The 19,570-nt window shown below is 40.2% G+C and overlaps 1 protein-coding gene across 1 annotated transcript in view; it reads right to left on the bottom strand.

Annotated features, from left to right (window-relative positions):
• EGFL6 (EGF like domain multiple 6) overlaps positions 1–9,081 on the bottom strand; it is a 79,176-nt gene extending 70,095 nt beyond the window's left edge. The window contains exon 1 of the mRNA XM_018565195.1: positions 8,717–9,081. Within this exon, the coding sequence (XP_018420697.1) occupies positions 8,717–8,823 (107 nt within the window). The 5' untranslated portion in view covers positions 8,824–9,081. The remainder of the gene's footprint in view (positions 1–8,716) is intronic.
• Positions 9,082–19,570: the final 10,489 nt, after the last annotated feature.

Here is a 19,570-nt window from a genome sequence, read left to right on the forward strand (position 1 = left end):
CACTTCCACCCCCCCCCCCCCCCCCACACCTATTTTTCTTAGTTATGTGACTTTTTCCACCTATGTACCTTACTTTATGTATTTCCTTATTGCACTTTTTTCTACCCTAGTTTTATTAAAATTTAGATGATAAAACAAAAATCATTAAAAGGACTTGGATCGGTCTTGATATTAGCCTTCTCTAGTTACCTGCAGAATAGTACGGAGACTGGGAGAGGGATGGTGAGCATTAGAAGCCAATTAGGCTCTTCTGCAGCATAAAGATAGTAAACATGTCAAGGAAATGACAAAACAGAACGAGCAGGGGGATGTTGTGAATAACATCTGCTGCTATTTTATTGTCCAATCAGAAGGCTGGGAGTGTGGTCTTGTCCAAAATCTGCTCCTCCAGTGAAGGTCAAACATGTTGGCAGATGTGTGTGGATAATACAATCTCCTACACAAAATTACAGCAACCTCTCCCCACGTCTTACACATAGCAGTTCACGCTGCTTGAACTTTATTCACCAAAAGCTGGCCCTGCTTCTTCTGAGCATGTGTGTAAGAAAGGTTGTTTGTTATTTATCCCAATGGTGGATGGCTGTTTGGGATGAATGGAAGAAAATACATCTGTTGTGGTTGATATCTCATCTCAGCAGTTACTGAAACGGAAGTTAAGTCAGGCTGATTCAAATACAAGCTCCCTCTTGTGGCTAATCAATAAATCTCTATATTTCATAAGATACAAAAATATGGAAGAGCAAGCATGTAAACATGTGAAATACAAATACATGTTCATGTTAGAACTTAAAAAAAGAACTCAAAACATTTGCTAACCGAAAATACTTTACATATATCTTCCGTTTAAGCTCCAAGGCTGTACCTTCTCTTTTTAATTGGCACAACTGTACTTTATGACAAACGGCATATAACTTATTGAGTTCTGGCTAGACACATATAGTTAGATCAGTCACAAATATTTGATTTCAATCCTGTGTCTTGAAAAAATACATGGGGGGGTGTCTTTGTTTTAAACCAAAGTGTCTATTTTCATTGAATCTTGCTGTTTACAGTTACTCATATCTCCCTGATGACCTACTATAATCTTTACCTCATTTGATGAGAGACTTAAAATTCCTTAACTAAATACCAAAAGAGAATTTTAACTGTTATCTGCGCACGTTCAATTAACTTCATTGTGCAACACGGTTACTGAAGAAAATGCTGAGATAGCAACCACAAAAGCATGTGTTAAAAAGCAAACTGAATTGTTATACAATATGTTATTATAGCAAAAAGTACAGCCTCAGAACAAAGTCTTGGAGATCTAAGAACGTGATAAAAGGGTTTTATTGACTTGTCTACTATACTGAGCTATTTTGTAAGTGTTTACAACAGGTACTTAAGCATGCCATTGTTGCCAGCACCTCTTTGTAATATGATACATACACTATGAACAGCTGTTCTACAACATAAAAAATAACAATTTTTATGAACGTACACATCACTGTCTAATGGCAACAAAGGAATATTACCAAAGACTGTTGCTAAGGTAAATACAGTGACTACTGTGATCACCTGCTGTAAAATGCATGTATATTCTATTAGTTTATAACTAAATTAACTATTGTTCTTATCTGAGTTGGCTGTCATAAAACATAAAAGCCAAATAAAACCAAAACTGATATTTTAGTATTAGGTACTAAATGCTCTTGGGTTTAATTATTTTCTTGTTGTTTTAATCATTTTGGGCTCTGGAAGAAGAAGAAAACGCCATTAGCATCAGTAGTTTTGACCCATATATAAGGTCACAAAGGCATTGTGCTTTCCTTCCTTGAAAAAAAATCTAGTATTAAGAATGTGACACCCCTATTAATGGTCTTAGTGTGGAGGGAATACACGAACAGCAGAGAACAAACATATTTCCTGTCTCCTGGAGTTTTTAGAAACCAGCAGGTTATTTAGCTTGCCATTGTCTATCCAGCATTGAAATATTTTCTTCAGCAGAGCTATAGAATGCTATGGAGGGATAATTCATCACCCCGCTTTCACTTATTATTACTTTAGTTACAATTTTTTTGAATCACATATCCATGAATGCCAATAAGGAACGCTGGAGGCAGAGTTAGGATTAATCTGCACATTTGTTCTAGGCTATTTACTTTGAGTACTAGCACAAAAAGGCTAGCATGATAGCAAAGCAACTAGTACATTGAAGAGGACCTGAACTGAAGGTTTTCTGCAGCTGACTTTTCTGCATTACTTACCTACCATCCTCTCGCCCATCTTGGTAGAGGAGCAACGCTTTGCTTCCTCATGTTAGAGCTGACCCTATGATGACTGGTAATCTGATGACTCACAGGGTAATATTAAAGAAGCAGCATGTTCAGAAAGCACAGATTCCCCAAATGAAGGAAGTAGAAGCAGGGAGATACTTGCACTGTAAGCCCTCAGGTATAGCTTTCTCTCCAGCAAGAAGAACAGTGATCAGCAGAGTAGATTGAACATACATTATTTTAATATTTCCTTGACAATAATTGCTGATGTCAAAGTATAAAAATGATTAGAAATACATTCAACATTATTATGAGTATTTAGGCATATATTCTACCGTATTATGAGTATTTATAGTAGTCACAATTTCCATTACAGCATGTTATGGTAAGCTCAGAGTACCTGTCAGGGTTTAACGTTCTACTCTGAGAATCCCAGCCAGGATCTCCAGAAGATCCGCTACTAATGGATCTCACAGAGTCCAGGTCAGTATGGCTAGTAATAGTAAAAGATTCCAGACCAGGACTTCCAGTGTGCCCTGAGGCTGGGCGTGTCATCTCTGACTCAGAAGGGTATTTAAGCACTAGCTCTGCAAGGAGCTGGTGCTGTGTCTTTATGCCAGCTTCCTGTTTGTCTAAAGAGCTTATACTTCTGCTGTTTTCTCGTTGCTGACCCGGACCGCCTGACCCTTCTTCGCTTGCTGCCCGCCTTGATCTTCTGCCTGGACCCAACTTTGCTCTTGTCTCCTGCGTTTATCCTCTGATTACTCGTTGCTGACCTGGGACCGTCTGACCACCCTCTGTTAGCCGCCTGCTTTGAACTCTGCCTGGATCCAACTACTGTCTCCTCATTGGAGCCCTCCTGTTCTCGTCCATCCCTTGGCGGGGCAACCCTGGGGACTGTGACCTGCTACCAGCAATCAGCCAAGCCCATTCCCACCATCAGGAGCTCTGGTGAACACCGGCTGGTAGTTAGACTCCACGCCCCTCAAGGAAGCCTGTGTCACCTGCCAGGGGGTGTCACCCTAACACAGCGTAAATGCTTTTATTTGTCATATACTGATTGATATATTTATACTCAAGCAGGAATTTATTATACGTTCACTTTCTAATAGAATAAAATGATTTTGATGTTACATAGTTATTTTAATGCTACACAAGAACCTTCACATTCACTCAGCAGAATGCATACACAGATAAAGATATAGTTATTTCCCAAGTTGTGCAAAAGAATCCAAAAGTAAAGATATATATCAGGTGTTATGTTTAATGTTTTGTCTACAGACAAGTGTGCAGATATGGACTGTACTATTTGTATGTTTAGATTGGTTTCTGGTCTAATAGCAAAGGTCTATTAAAAAAAACACAAAATGAGTCTACAGTAGCATTTATACCACAATACTAAAATATTTCATTCTTAATATTGAAAATATATAACAATAATAGTATAAAAAGATACATGCTTTAAACCGAGGAAGGTTTCGCTGAAAAATGCTGCAAATTTTATTATTATGACACGTCTTTAGACATGTATTCAAAACATGTACCTCTAACAGGATACGAAAAGATAAGTATCATTTTGTTGTGTGACTGTCTACAAGGTATCTTTGTATTTGTTTCTTCTTCTGACATGGTTGAACTATGTGACCTGGTGACATGATCACATTAGTAGATGTGAAGTATTTTGACAGTAATACGATCACAGGACGGTTGCTACTACGTAATGTGACAGCTTGGTCCAGCTGTTGCCTTTTCAAAAGCCTGAGGCTGATTTGCTTATTTGTATATAATGCTGGCATTTATGCATTAGGGCTTTCCCCCTGACAGAGCGGCAAATACATGATGGTTTTTAAAACTTTCTTTATCCTTCAGTGTAAAATGAAAATTGATATCGTGCCAGAGGTATACCTATCATGCAGTGGTGCACTAGGATGCATGGTGCTCTTCTCCCAGGAGGGCTGATTGCACACAATATGTGACTAGATTATGTAACGTGTGGTGTCACTTGTAAGAGCTATATTTCTGCAATCATCCCAGTTGGCAAATGAGGGTACATACATAATAATAATTAGTGACAACCCAGACACCTCCAATTTCAATACTGCTGGGCACCCACCTGGCACCCAAGCCACGTAGGAGCTGTTGGTATTGGTGACAAGTTAAATTGCACGCTGGTTTCTTATGTATCACAGGAAATCTACTAATCTCTACTACACGAGCTTGTGTCAATGGGCTTTGGGCTTGGTCAGTGGCATCGCTATGACATAAGGTTGAGATGCTTCTGCCATCATTCAGAATTGATTGAAAGGTGTAGTTGATCTGCACTTGACCTGCTTCAAGCAGCAGCATAGACTTTTATGGGAATAGAAATCCCTCTTGAAGTGAAGAAAAGCCTGTTGACACAGACCCTTATAAAGTCAAATAATGGTGGCACATGCTGCTGGCAGTGCTTGCTTGATAGATTTTGAATGATATGCCCTTTGGCAAAAGGCTTAAACTCCAAATACTGCGAAGAACTACTTCTTGCCGCTGAATTTTGCAAAAGTTATACAAAGCTGGCAGCTGACTCAGCCCACTAATGCCCACAAAACTTAAACATTTTGAGTAAAATTTGTATTTATAATGTATTTGAACCAAAGAACAAAAACATAATACTGGAATTGCCTTAACATCCAACACTTTTCCAAGATTGAGGTGGATATCTGCTTTGGAAGACTAAAGCATATCTAAACCTGAAAACAGAAAAGTAATATATTGCAACATACAGTTCTTAGATATGGTGGTTGCATTACTATTTTTTCCAGTCCGGGTAAATTTTATGCAAGTACATAAAAATACCTGTTGATCCTGGTAGAAATCCAGTATCTTAATAAAGTCTTGTGTACTGAACTGAAATATCGAAACATTTTATCAGTTTTCTAAGCTATCTCATGTATATTACCCAACCCCTTATCCCCATGTAATGGAGATGAAGGGAGGGGGAGGTGTTTTTACTCTAAATCAGTAAAGCAGCCTAGGGTGACAAGCTGCTCCTCCACAGATACAGTTGGGTAAGTGAGCATTGTAACCTTAGGACAGGAAGTGTGTTACTGGCAGGACCACTAAGTTAAATTCAAGGGAAGAAAGCCTTAAAGAAGGGAAACCAATGCAGCCACCACATCTAAGGACTGGCAAGCTGCAACATATTACATTTTAGTTTTTAGGTTTAGATATGCTTTAGGCTTCCAAAGCAGATATGCTCCTTAATCTTGAAAATGTGTTGGATCTTAAGACAATTCCAGGATTACATACTGGTGGAGCAAATGTGTCTTTGTTATTGATATTAGATGTAGAAATAGTCCAGATACAACTTTATTCCACTAGAGTAAGGGGACAATCAAGTAAAGTAGCCAATGGATTTCTATTGAGTGGCAATAGGAAAACTTCAGGCTTGTCATCAGCTGGTTAGGTTGCCAATCCAGCTGCTGACAAGACTGAAGCTTTTCCATCACAACTCAAAAGAAATTTCAAGCTGCAGGGATTGTAGTCCACATACATGATTTTTCTCACTAAATCCTGATGAGGGGGGGTGTTTTGGACTCCTGAAATGCGTTGGCTACTCTACTATACTTGTGACTAGTGGTATAAAATTGTATATGGCCTATTTTAATTGGTTTGGCACCTAAAGTCCTACATCTACTATGTTCACTGTTAAGCGAAGGATACTGTGTAGACCCTTAGGCCAGTGACAGCTGTGTATTTATTAGCCAGATTACACATATTCACATCACCTAACCACTATTGGATGATAAACATCAACAAAATAATCACATGGGTCCAGCACTCTGTTTCCACTTCCAAATATTTGCTATTGATATAGGCAATTGCTAGAACTGAAGAGATTCAATACTGTGATCCAGAATTCATATTCCACTAGAGTGCTACCTGCATGGAATTTGTATTTCAACATGTTTGTGTGGACGTCTGCTATTTGTTTCCAAACAGTGGAATGCTGATATGCTAATTGGTTCCTGACCAAAATTGCCTTAGAATGCGAGTGAGTACCTGTGTGACTACTATGTGACCAGTAGGGTAAACATACATGTGTAGTTATAGAAATCAATTGATTCCCCAATGCACTGACATCTATTGTTTCCAGGCAGACACTGGCACCTGCGGCTGTCTGAATACCCAAACAGTGATTGCATCTGATAGGATACAGACACTATTTGGCCAACAATTTTCCACCTGACTCCTTCAATTTTAAAATCAGCTTTTGTTGTGTCTGGTGGTGGCAACAGGGCCACATTTTGCTTGAATTTTGGCCAACTCAGTAGGAATTATCCAAAACTTGAGTCATGTATAGGTAGCATTATATAGTTATTAGACTGCTGTCCAAATCTTTTTGTATAGCTTTGGATAGCATGGACCAGTGGTGGCGAACCTTGGCACTCCAGCTGTTTTGGAACTACAAGTCCCATGAGGCATTGCAAGGCTCTGACAGCCACAGACAGCCACAGCCGCAGCTTGCAGTGCCAAGCTGCGGTAAACAAAGCTAGCAGGGTCTTGTCCTGTATTAAGAAGGGGATGTATTGCAGGGACAAGTCTATAATTGTGCCTCTATATAGATCGTTGGTTCGGCCACATCTGGAGTACGCGGTCCAGTTTTGGTCGCCGGTACTGAGAAGGGATGTCCTTGAACTGGAGAGAGTCCAGCGGAGGGCAACAAAACTAATTAGGGGAATGGAGGACCAGAGCTATGAGACAAGGCTTCTGACCTTAAACATGTTTACGCTGGAATTAAGGAGATTAAGGGGGGATATGATTTTCATGTACAAGATGTTCAATGGTGACAGCAACATTGGCAACAAACTGTTTGAGATTAACTCCATTACAAAGACTAGAGGCCACCACCTAAAGTTGGTTTGGAAAAAATTCCAGCACAATGGGCGAATACGGTTCTTTACAGTAAGAGCTGTTACGGTCTGGAACTCACTGCCATCGGCAGTGATTTCAGCCAAGAGTGTAGATTTGTTCAAGAAACGTTTGGACAATTTCTTGAGGGACCGTAATATCCAGGGATACCAGTATACCTAAAAATGAGATGATGCGTGGACCTATATGGGTTGGACTTGATGGACGTATGTCTTTATTCAACCCCAAATACTATGTAACTATGACATAACTCCCAGAGGCAGATGCATGTTGAGATTTGTAGTTCGCCACCACTGGCATAGACCATTGACCTGGATGTTTTTCCATCCAGGTCACAATAATACTCCCTACCATGCAGCCACATGCCTCCTAACATGTTTCACCAATGGGTGAATCACGTTAGAGGCATGTGGCTGCATGGTAAGGAGTATTATTGTGAGCTGGTGAAAAAACACTAATAAATATCCTATTTGGTGCTGTCCATGGAATGCAGTACTTTTTTTTTCTTTAAGGTACTTTATATTTCAGTTTATGAATGGTCCTCTATTGTAGGAACTCTAAGGAAATCACTATTATGGTTCCAACTCCAGGGCAAGATAGCAAATGAGGTGAAAAACAGAGTTCACACTCCTGCTTTTCCGAGCAGCAGAAATCCGGAAACGTGCTGCAGTTGGCTAACTCTTTATGAAACATCTGGTAGAAATTATGATCTGGGACTCTGCATCCATTTGCACCTGCTTCCCCCCTTACTGAAAATAATGAACGTGTGATTTATAAACAAATATGCAGCAATTATGATGGTGCAAAAACGTGCCGCTCATCCATCCAATCAATTCTTACTTCCAGTGCATGTAACAGCACACTGAACATTTGTCTACTGCTCATTTCCTGTAGCCACTTAAGGCAATTGTCTACTACTTACAGAACTTCCATTTAATCCTGCCCAGAGCCCAGCAAGGATCCTGGCACACAGGAGACTAACCACACACACAAGGCATCACTTGTGATGACAAGAGCCAGACCTGCAGCATAGTTTTGCAGAACCCAGACTGAGTGTTTATTCTAGGCTGGAAATCCTCCTGCTAAATGCCAACTTATATTCATTGGAATATGCAATCCAATACACTTACAAATCACAATAACACCACAAACGTTTCAGCATGTGTAGTGTCAGTAAGGTCAATTATATTGTAAATTACCTTTGAGAAGTTTTGAAAGTATAAGGCACCAAAGGTAAGATGAATGTGAAATAAATACATGAGCAAATTTCAGATCATTGAATTCAGACAGATCCTTACTTTTTACAGCACTCTATTTATAAGGTAATTACCCAGGTGCTCACCCACAAAAAATATCCATACAAATTCAAATAGCTATAGAGACACACACAGGTCCACAGGTCTTATATGGTGATAAGTCAAAGCATCAGTGTTTTATTATCAACATTTCAATGTAGCCAAGTCCATCTTTCTCAAGCCCTTTTTGAGAATACCGGTTCTGCATGATTAAAGAGGGCAGAAGTGTTCAAAGATTCATTCATTCACACTTACCTTGTAAATTCTGCAAACCTACTTGCAGTAGGAGTAAAGTATGCACCTACAGTTATCCAAAGCAGCAGCAACATGTCTGAGCTCATCACACCTCCTTGAAATCTCATATTAGAATGATGGGTACCAGAAGATCCTTTCTTCTTCCTGACGTGTGTTATTTAATTAACTTTTATCCTTTAGCCTTGCTCTCGATACAATGGGCAGTAATGGTTATTCCCTACCAGGATAGTCACTTCATCTCTGATATTTGTTAAGGAGCAGCAGCACAAGCAATTAGCAGCAGTTCCCTTCTCTGGCTTGACTTTTCTTGGGTGTAAGCTCTGCCTTTTTCCTGCCTTCAGCAGCTGCATGCAACACTTGGCTTTAGTGAAATTCCAGCCAGTCTGCCCTTGCAGTCATTGATGACAGCGCAGGAGGTCGGTGGGTTGTGACAAGACTTTACATTGGGAGGAGTGAGCTGTATATATGTGTGAGTGTTATTGAATTTAACGTCGGTGGGTTGTGACAAGACTACATTGGGAGGAGTGAGCTGTATATATGTGTGAGTGTTATTGAATTTAACCCCCAGGCTCCCACAACTACCTAGACAGAGAATGGTGTAAAACACTGTAATCATACATTATGGGGACTTTTTAACTTTGTGTTCCTTTAATTTATTTAATCACCACAGTTGTAATATCATATAAATAGATGGGCTTGTCAGATTAAACAAACTTGTGTGTCAGATACGTCTGCTGCTATATGCTTGAAAACATTAAAACATATCTAAACCCAAGGGAAAAAACACAAACAGGGGGCGCCTTTCCTGGTGCAGACAAATTTATTAAGATCAGGATCAAAGGTAGATAAAAAACATACTCACAAAATTCAGCATGATAATGATATAAATATATGATCACACAGTCTCCTCTGCTGACACATAGACACGATTGTGCAGCTTCCATAGACTTTCTATTGGGTCCATGGACTTACTTTTTATATCATTATCATGCTGAATTTTGTGAGTATGTTTTTTATCTACCTTTGATCCTGATCTGCACCAGGAAAGGCGTCTGCACCAGGAAAGGCGCCCCCTGTTTGTGTTTTTTCCCTAGATTTTGCGGTCTCCCTGGCTGGTTTGGGGGCAGCATCCTGCAGACCTTTCTACACACGTGCTTTCTATTATTTATATATTTTTTAACAGACTTGTTTCTGATTACACTGGTGCTTATATTGGTCCATACTGGCGGAGTAGTCCTTTTTGGCGCTTTTTTGTGTTCATATCTAAACCCAAAAGCAAGAATGTAATATATTTCAGCTTACTAATCCTTAGATGTGGTGACTGCATTTGTTTTTTTTAAGGCTTTTTTCCCTTTCTTTTTACCTGGTTATCTGGTGAATAAGTGTGTTATTTTTCATTTTCCTTTAACATACCAAGCTGTCCAGCAAAAGTGTCAGGCAGAGGTTTGAGACAAACCACTTAACATGGACAGGGGTGCTTATGATATTCAGCTTTTATTAATTTATGTAAAACCTTTATCCCAAAAGAAAAAAAGAAAAAATGAAACTGTTGCTAAAACATCTTAAAAAGTGTTAGCTGAAGTTTGGATTTCATTTGTTGGTCAAGTCCATTTACAGTAGGCTATGCATGGTGTGATTGTGGCCAGTATTTGATGAACCGGCTGAAATTCGCACTGTGGGTGCTCCTCTCAGCACCTTTCTGCCCAGCATCCGCTGATCAAAGGAACAGGTTGGAAAATTCTCAGCTGAATAGAGTTTGCAGCCAGTCTGCTGCAAGCTCCATCCAGGTACAATGCAAAACAGCACATAAGTGTTGATGGAGGAATCTGTTCTATTAACTTCTATCAGCCAGCAGGTTGAACAAAGAAAATATAACAGTGTATACCCAGCTTGAAGTGACACTAAACTCAGAAGTTAAATCTTAAAAAATGCATTCAAGTACCTTAACTATTAACAAAAATGTATCTTATTTGTGTATCACTCACTCTATATGGTCAGATCATCTCTGAATTGGTGCTGTCCTTCCTTCCGGAGGGTGGCTACTTTTGTTCCCCATGGTCCCTGTGTGTATTGCAAAGTAGCCACCACTCCAAGCTCGCTTCCATGATGGACTACAATCTCAATACAAATTAGTAAACTAAACATGAGATTGTAGTCCATCATGTGATCAAAAAAGTGGCTACTTTACAACACACACCGGGACCATGGGGAACAAAAGTAGCCACCCTCCAGAAGGAAGGACAGTGTCAGCATGAATTCAGAGATGATTTGAGGATCTACAGCTGAGTGTATACAGATAAGATACATTTTTGGCAATAGTTAAGGTACTTGAATGCATTTTTTAAGACTTAACTCCTGAGTTTAGTGTCACTTTACATCTGCTAGTGCATCTAACATTACCCTCTCCAGAGGATGGCAATGCTGCTGTCCAAAAGTGGCTCCGTTGCACTTGCATAGAGTGGAGCCATCATAAGACAGGAAGTGTGTTACTGGTTGGATCATCACGTAAAAATAAAGGAAAAAAGCATGCAAAAAATGCAGCCACTACATCTAAGAATTAGTAAGCTGCAATATATTACATTTTTAGTTTTTGGGTTTAGATACGCTTTAAGATCAGGAATGTTAAATGAAATTGGACTTTTTCAATATGATTATTTTAAAAATGTTTAAGTAAACTTGTCAGAAAACTGAGTTGATCAAACTGAGCGTATGATAAAAAAAAAACACATAATGAGAAGTTACCGTCAGTGAAAACCGCATGTCAAAACAATCAGTAGATCCAAAGATAATGGCAGCTACAATGATATACAAGTTTCAACCATTCCTGTAAAGGATATGCTCTGCCTACTCCTGAATCTCCTTTAAAGTGACGGTGAGCCTCACTGATCAATAGGAATTGTGAACATTTGGTTTTCTCAGTCTGAATTTCCCAATAGCGTGGCAGGTTTACTTTACGAATAACAAAGTTTGGCAGCTATGAAAATAATATGCCTAAACTAAACAACCCATTCCCTCTCTATTTTTTTTGTTTTTTTAACAGTTTTTAGGTATATTTTTATTAATTAAAATTATTTATCTGCTTTATTTTCATAGAAAAAAATGTTCAAAAATAGCAAAAGCCATAAAATAATGTTTACACATTTGCATGCCTTTGTTTTAAGGTTAAATTGGAGTGTATTTCACTCTCCCCATAATCCTACTTTAAGAGCAGTTTTGCCTGGAGTTCTGCTTGAAAGAATATTGTTTTATGTAATAGTGACTGGTAGCAAATAATAGGTGATAATCTGATAATCTGGCTCTGGTCATACATAAGGGTCCATTATATGCCTGTACTATGACCACTATAAGGATAATCAAGTATTTTCTGGGTATGCCCAATTAACACCAAGCATTTGTGAAAGTGTATAGTGCTCAGTATTGTACAGAGAGAATCTGTATAGTCCCTCAGCAATCAGTCTGTTTTCTTCAAAGATAAAGAGACCATTCCTTCACCTGATGTGAGTTGAATTTGTATGTTAGCCAAGCTTAAAGCAAATCCATGATGAGTACCAGCAGTCTGTTATTCGAGCAGGGATAGGCATCTGTCGGCACCTTTTGTAATTGATGAGAAATCTGTCCAGATATCACAAACTAATTCTCAGGCATGAATAAATGGCTGGAGAATGTATAGATGTGATAAACCGTGAGTGTGCAATAAAGCCTTTTCAGATTGTAAACTGACCCTGGAAACACATGCATCATGCAGCCATGTTCCTCTGTTCTTTGAGACCTTTGCTTTTCCACCTAAAGGAATGTCAGGAGACCATTTTGGCTGCATTTTTGATCTCACATTTACAAAGGCACTCCAAAACACAAGTACCAGACTTATGTATGCCCCGTCCTGAAAACATCTGCTGTTCATAAAGTGATTATACGTATAAAGTGTATGTGACACTCTAAAGACCATGCAGTAAAGGCTTAACATTCTGAACACCAGCTGTCTGAACCTGTGTTGGTTTTAAACGTCCATATTAGAAGACTTTTTTTCTCGATAGTTTCCTCTAAATCTAATGCTTATGCTGGGTTACTGAGTTGTGTGAAACTCACCCCAACCCAGTTCTTACACGCAGTGTGACCAATGTGTGTGTTACCACCAAAAATAGGATAGTACAGGGACAACTAAAGACTAACTAAAATACTGTCAGTTGCCGAGTTTTTCCAGCATAACAAAAACTCAGAAACGACACTGCCTGGCTGAAGAAAAAGTCACACACTCTAATATTTCATTGGACCTCTTTTAGCTTTAAATAGGGCAAACATTTGCCATGGCATCATATCGATAAGCTTATGCAATGTCATAACATTTATTTCCATCCAGAGTTGCATGAATTTTTCACCAAGCTCTTATGTGCCTTAGTCTGATCAAGGTCTAGTATGATGATGGGAGAATCCATACGACCACTGTGTAAAGGCTTCTCCAGCACATCCCAAAGATTCTCAATGGGGTTAAGGTCTGGATTTAAGTGGTGACCAATCCATGTGTGAAAATGATGTCTCATGCTCCCGGAAACCGCTCTTTCACAATTTAAGCCCACTATATCCTTGCATTGTCATCTTGGAATATGCCCGGAAGAAAAAATCCATTGATTAAATACCTGGTCATTCAGTATATTCAGGTAGGCAGCTGACCTAATTTTCTGGGGACATAATGTTGCTGAACCTAGGCCTATTAGCCAGTGGATGGCTCTTACCTATTTGCTTAGCTAAATCAAGGTGGTGACTTTTTTTGGCCAGGCAGTGTACCGTGTGTACAATAGAAAAGCTACAACCTTCTCATTATTTACAGTATATAGCCCTAGCAGGCATTATTAATATTATTTATGATCTGTTTTCTTATATTATGCCTTTACTAACTTTTATTTTATATTCATTATGTCATATGGGAAATCTTCCTATAGCGCTTGTTGTCATGGTGTGACCATATACTATGTGGACAATCCGCAGTCAGCTGTAGACAGCTGGAGACACACTCTGCCATGGCAATTAGAAGATTTCAAACATTTTCCCATTGTTCAAAACTTGTATCCACTGGGAATGATGTAAAGTCTGTACATTCATAAAATAACAACATGGGTATGTAATAGTTTTTGCAGTGTTGAGTATTCCACTTTACAACCTTATAGTATCATATTATTCACAAAGGTAGAATTATATTTAAAGATAATTCACTTTTTCTTTGTAAAAAAGGGAACAATTCATTTAGTGTATGTTTTTAAAAGAACAATCAATCTGTCAGAATGTGCCAAAGATGTCAGAACACACAGTGCATGTGCACTACAGAAAAGCACATCCCTTGACCTTAACATGTTTCAAGGAAGCCAGAATAAATGGAGCGTAGTTCCAAGGAACACGTTAAACTAATCAGTGAACTGTTATGCTCTCCAGCAAGTGCTGCAACTATGTTGAAGTTTGAACATCCACTCAATTTACCTAATATTGTGCATTTTATATAGCTAGAGTACACAGAGCTCCAAATGTGGGGTGGGGAGATCTCTTTCCTGAGGCCTCTGCTTTTCTGTTCCCATCTACTTCATATATGACCAATAAGATTTATCTTCCCAGAGCAGGCTTTAATCAATTGCAGGGCTTTAAGTACAACATGTAAGCAAAGTGGGGTGCCCAGACCATCAGATTACTGTATTTGTTGCTTTTTGGTCTGTTAAATATAAAATTGAAAGTGTTTTGTTATATCTGTAATGTCTGTTAAGTGCAAAATATACCAGTCGTTCCTACCAAAAATCATGTGATCTCATAGGTTGTTGACTGTTATTAGTTAGCAGTGTTTCCATCACTTTCTGTGCACTAGAGAACACCCCTCCCCCTCATTTTATGGATAGGAGGAGAGAAGAGGGAGCTGTTTTGTGGTCCTAACCTACTTCCTGTCTGGTGCCAATGCTGCTTCTCCGCTGATACAGTATGGTTAAAACATAAGTAAACCCTCCCGTTTTTTTTTAGCAAGCAGTAGATATTAAAACAAGTTAAGGAGAGGGTTTAAACTTACCCGTGTCTCTGCCACACACTCCTGTCCGAAGATCTGAAGATTTTTTTGTGGCTGCATAGGATCCTGGGGCGGGCGCATGTGCAGTACAGATCTTCGGCCGGTAGATGAGGAGAGACACAATGTAAGTCAATGCAGGCAGCGTGCACCCGCACAGACTCCGTGGTACAGAAAGTGCCAGGAAGACAGAGGAGTCAGCGCTGGATCGGAGGCCGGCACCAGTGCTGGAGGGACTCCTGAAAAGTACTGAAAAGAAGAAGGTGATCGGATCAAGAGGCATCATTTAAGGTAAGTCCTTACACCAGCATTGGGGGGGGGGTGGGGGGATTGTGACTTTAATGTCACTTATATGGGTAATCATCTACCCGTCATCAGGGGGGGGGGGGGTGACTTTAGCCTTTAATGTCACTTTAAGGAGTGTTGTCACCCAGGGACAGGAAATGTATTACTGACAGGAACACCAGATTAAAATCTAGGGGAAAAAGCCTGAAAAAAAGAAAACTAATACAGCCACCACATCTAAGAACTGATGAGCTGCAATATGTTACATTTTTTTCTTAGGATTAGATATTCTTTAAAACTTTAAATAGCTCTTATGGATTAAGTGGTCTTGTAAGTATTTTTAAGCAAATAATTGTAAATTCCGCAATCCTTATGCTTGTTTTAGACAGAAAATCTTTGAAATGTAAAGTGTTTAGTATAGTGAATGGTGTTCTGCTTCTTATGAAATAGACAATATATCACACATGTGTGGCTGTAGGCTGTGCAAATACTGGGCAGAAGTAAAAACACTTGATGATTGAATTTACCTTTTTTTTATTTCCTGTTTGATTTTTGATCTGACACTTTCCCTTGTCCAAACATTGCAACTTTCTATTATTTTAGAAGAGAATTGAATTGTACTGTGCCCACCCTATTGGACATACACTCCCACAGTTTGAAAAGAATTGTGATGCTGTCCTCATACTAATTTTGATTTCCTTTCCTAAAGTTGAAATGAGAATTATTTTGCTGCTTCCACTGCCTGTGATGTTACCATGCACTGCGACTCAATAGTAAATAGCTCAGGCACTCAGTGTGGCCCTCATCAATTTTCAACACCTCCATCTCCAGAATGCTGTGTGATTAAAAATTTGGTGACGCTCAAAGCTGTAACCATAAGCGCTGCTGGGTGAGGTTTTTTTGTTTTGTTTGGAGGGCTTATTAGAAAGACACTGTCACATTTATTGCCTGATAGCTCACCTCTCCAGCAATTTATACCCAGAGATCTGCATTCCACGCTGCAGGAGTCCACCATGCCTGAGCACTGTCACGTGAAGAAGATCACATTCTTGACCAAACTCAGAAGCCCCACTCCAAGACATGGATGGAGCATACAGCTAGAGCAGGGAGGAGGAGGAGAAGGAGCACTGGTAGGTAATTTATTATTTATTTATTACAAGTATTTATATAGCGCTGACAATTTTACTCAGCGCTTTACATGGTGCAAAGTCACACCAGTCCCTGCCATCAAGGAGCTTAAAACCTAAGGTCCCTATCTCACATGCATACATAGAGGGCCAATTTAGACAGGAGCCAATTAACCTACCAGCATGTCTGTGGAGTGTGGGAGGAAACCAGAGTATCTGAAAGGAAACCCACGCAAGCACAAGGAGATCATGCAAACGCCTTGCAGATACCGGTGACCTGGCCAGGATTTGAACCAGAGACCCCCAGGGCTACAAGGCAGAAGTACTAACCACTATGCCACTGTGCCACCCCGTGTCATTATTGTTTGCTGTTAAATTTTTTTTTACTGTAACTGTCATTAGAAAACATTGGCAGCAGGCTAGGAAAGGGTTACGTCAATTTATTTATTTTTCTTTAATAGGTTAGACCCCCACCTTATATTCATTCCATACGTGAAGCCTAACTTATAAAATCTCTCAGGATTCCTTATTTATATGAAAGAATGAAAAATGGTTCTAATAAAAATAGATGGGCAAAGAACAAAGAGAAAAAATAAATTGCCTCTTTCCTGTTCTTCTAAGCTGATATGTTTAACGTTTATGCATAGATCTCAGATCTCTCTGCCAATGTTATTCTTTAAATAATAGTCTTTCCATTATGGTGATGTCACATCTTTGTTACATTCACTGTAACACAGCTTTCTGTGATATATTTTAAACTACTTCTTCACTGTCCCTTTCTTGGCCTTGTTAGGAAATGCAAGAAAAGGGTAAGGCCCCTTTCACGCAGGCTGATCAGGAGAGGTACCATGTACGGATCCTCTCCTGATCACAGAAGTACGGAGCGGATATCACCGCTGTGACATACGTGTCCATACAGTTTTTTCCTCCATCTTGTGATGGAGGAAAAAACTGCAATTACCGGACCCCATGTCAGTGTATGGGTAATAGGATGTAAGTGGACATGTGTGCATTTACATCAGATTACCCCCAATCTGGCACTATCCGGTCCGCTGAAACGGAGATGAAGTCAGCAATGGGTGAAGCTGGCAACGGTGCTGAGCAAAGCCGAAGTCAGGAACAAGCCAGGTCATGATTAGGCAGGCAGCAACTTACAGAATCGGCAGAGAGAGGCAGGATGGGTTGGTAACGTGCAGGCAAGGCAGTGCAGAATCAGCAAGCAGAAGAAAGGCCCAGATCAAGCCAAGGTCAGGGGCAGGCAGCAATCAGCAGAGTCCAAGAACAGGACGGTTCAATATCAGGAACAACAGGTCAGGAAACACAGGAAGCAGGGCACTAGCTGAAGAAGCTGAAGAACTCTCACAAAGGAAAAGGTGCAGAGCTCTTCCTTACATAGGCCATCTGGTGCCAATGTTCAAATAAGTGCTTGTGCGGCGTAGTGCTCGCACATTTTTGTGCATGCTCAAGAGTACATATAATCCTTCCACTAGAACGGCTCACATTAATGCATGTTTTTTTTTTTGTTTTGTTTTTCCGCACCTGGCTGGAGTCGGGGGTAACGGGCCCTATGTAAACTTCCTGTTTGAGCTGATAACACAGTGCCATTGCTGTGCTGAATTCCCAACCAGCTTTGTCAGCCCTGCCTGCAGGACAACATAACCTCTCCTACCCCCACCCATCTCTGTCCCTCTCCATATGCACATATTCTTTCCATGCAAAACAATGTTGCTTCCTTGACTTCCAAGATCCTCTCCACACACTGTATTTGTGGAAAGGGCATATGGGAACTGCAGTTCTGGGGGTGTGCCTACGTTATTAGGAACTGAACTCCCAGCAGATGCCCCTGAAAAAAATTGACAGGCCTGGTGGTGATGTTACAGGGAGTAATAAATATGGTTTCCTGCTACATCAAAAAGTAAAATAAAAAATATTGTTGGGGCATTCTCTGGGGAGGAAACATAGGTAAAGCCTAGACAACATACATTTTGGACAGTGGAGAAAAGGGATAAAACATTGTCAAGAATGTATTTGTGGACAGGGCAGGTCAGTAAGGACAAAGACTGCAACAAATCCCTTTTTTTCAAAAAATAGGGGAGGGTTAGATCTGTTAGATTATCGTTACTGTTTGTGTCTTCCTGTCCTGATGTCATCTGCTCCCCATATTTCTTCTTCTCCTATCAAAGGAACATAAAGTCAGGTGAAATCTTCCCAGCATGGTCATGGACTGTGATAACAGTTTACCAAAGTATTAACTCTTCCCAGGCCTATCCAACACTAAAATTATTATTATTTTTTTTTTGCTGAAGCTTGGCTTTAAAGCAGACTTTTGGGTCAAATGTTTATTAACCCTTCGCAGTGTGGTTACCCCCACACTGCAAAAGTTAAGTGCTCCTTTTTGTCTAGGCGCTAAAAAAAAGTTATTCTCATCCGATCCTCCGAGTTTGCTCTTAGACTGGTCCTTTCCACCATGCTCCCCCTCCACTGCAGCGGTTTAAGGTCCCTGAGTCTTCTCAGTGTATAGGACATGATGATGCCAAGGGACAGACCTTTGCTGCAGCGGAGGTGGAAAGAGTGAGGAGGGAGCCCTGTCACATCCGGCTGGCTTGCAGGATTGGTTGGGTATACTTTTGTTATTTTTGAACCTAGACAAAAGCACTTAAACCTTGTAGTGTAGGGGTACTGCTTTAACCAGTTGTGGACTTTGGGAGTACCACACAAGTCCTAAAAATACATTATATACTATGAGTGAGTGTGATATGCTCTTCACCTCTTCCTCTCCCTGGCCTAATTTACTGGCCAATCCTGGCTGTCTTTTTGATAGCCAAGACTTGTTCTGTATCCAGGCCCAGCGCTACCGCAAGGCAAGTCAGGCGGCTGCCTGAGGGCGCTGCAGGGTGAGGGCGGAAAAAACAGGGCATTTTGACAAGTACTTGTACTTGCCAAAATGCCCCGATGCTTGCGCTATGTTTTTTTTCACTTACCTTCGGTGCGGGAGAGCAGCGGCGAGTCCGGTGGGAGAAGCTCTAGGTGGGGTCCTAATTTAGCTGGCCGGCAGGGGGGGGTGCAAAAATGCACATTGCCTGTGTAGGCAAGAATCCTAGCACCGGCACTGTCTGTATCATAGGGGCAACTCTTACTGTTTGCTGTCTGTGTAAACTGACACTTGCAGAACAGTGTCTGTAGTGTAAATAGGAATTATTCTATGGTAATGTTATTTTGCTACATTATAATTACGCTGGTTCTTTCATAACAAATCAAAGGGGAGACCTTCCATCTGCAATTGATGTCAGCTAAAGAAACCTTTTAATGTAAACAATATTTAATAAACTGTAAACCTATTTAACCCCTTATCAACCCTTAGTTAACCCTATTCAGCCTTAAATAACTCCTCCATCCCCTTTTCCGTAT

This window comes from Nanorana parkeri, unplaced genomic scaffold, assembly GCF_000935625.1.
Source record: "Nanorana parkeri isolate BGI_ZX_2015 unplaced genomic scaffold, ASM93562v1 scaffold821, whole genome shotgun sequence".
NCBI classification, from domain to species: Eukaryota; Metazoa; Chordata; class Amphibia; order Anura; family Dicroglossidae; genus Nanorana; species Nanorana parkeri.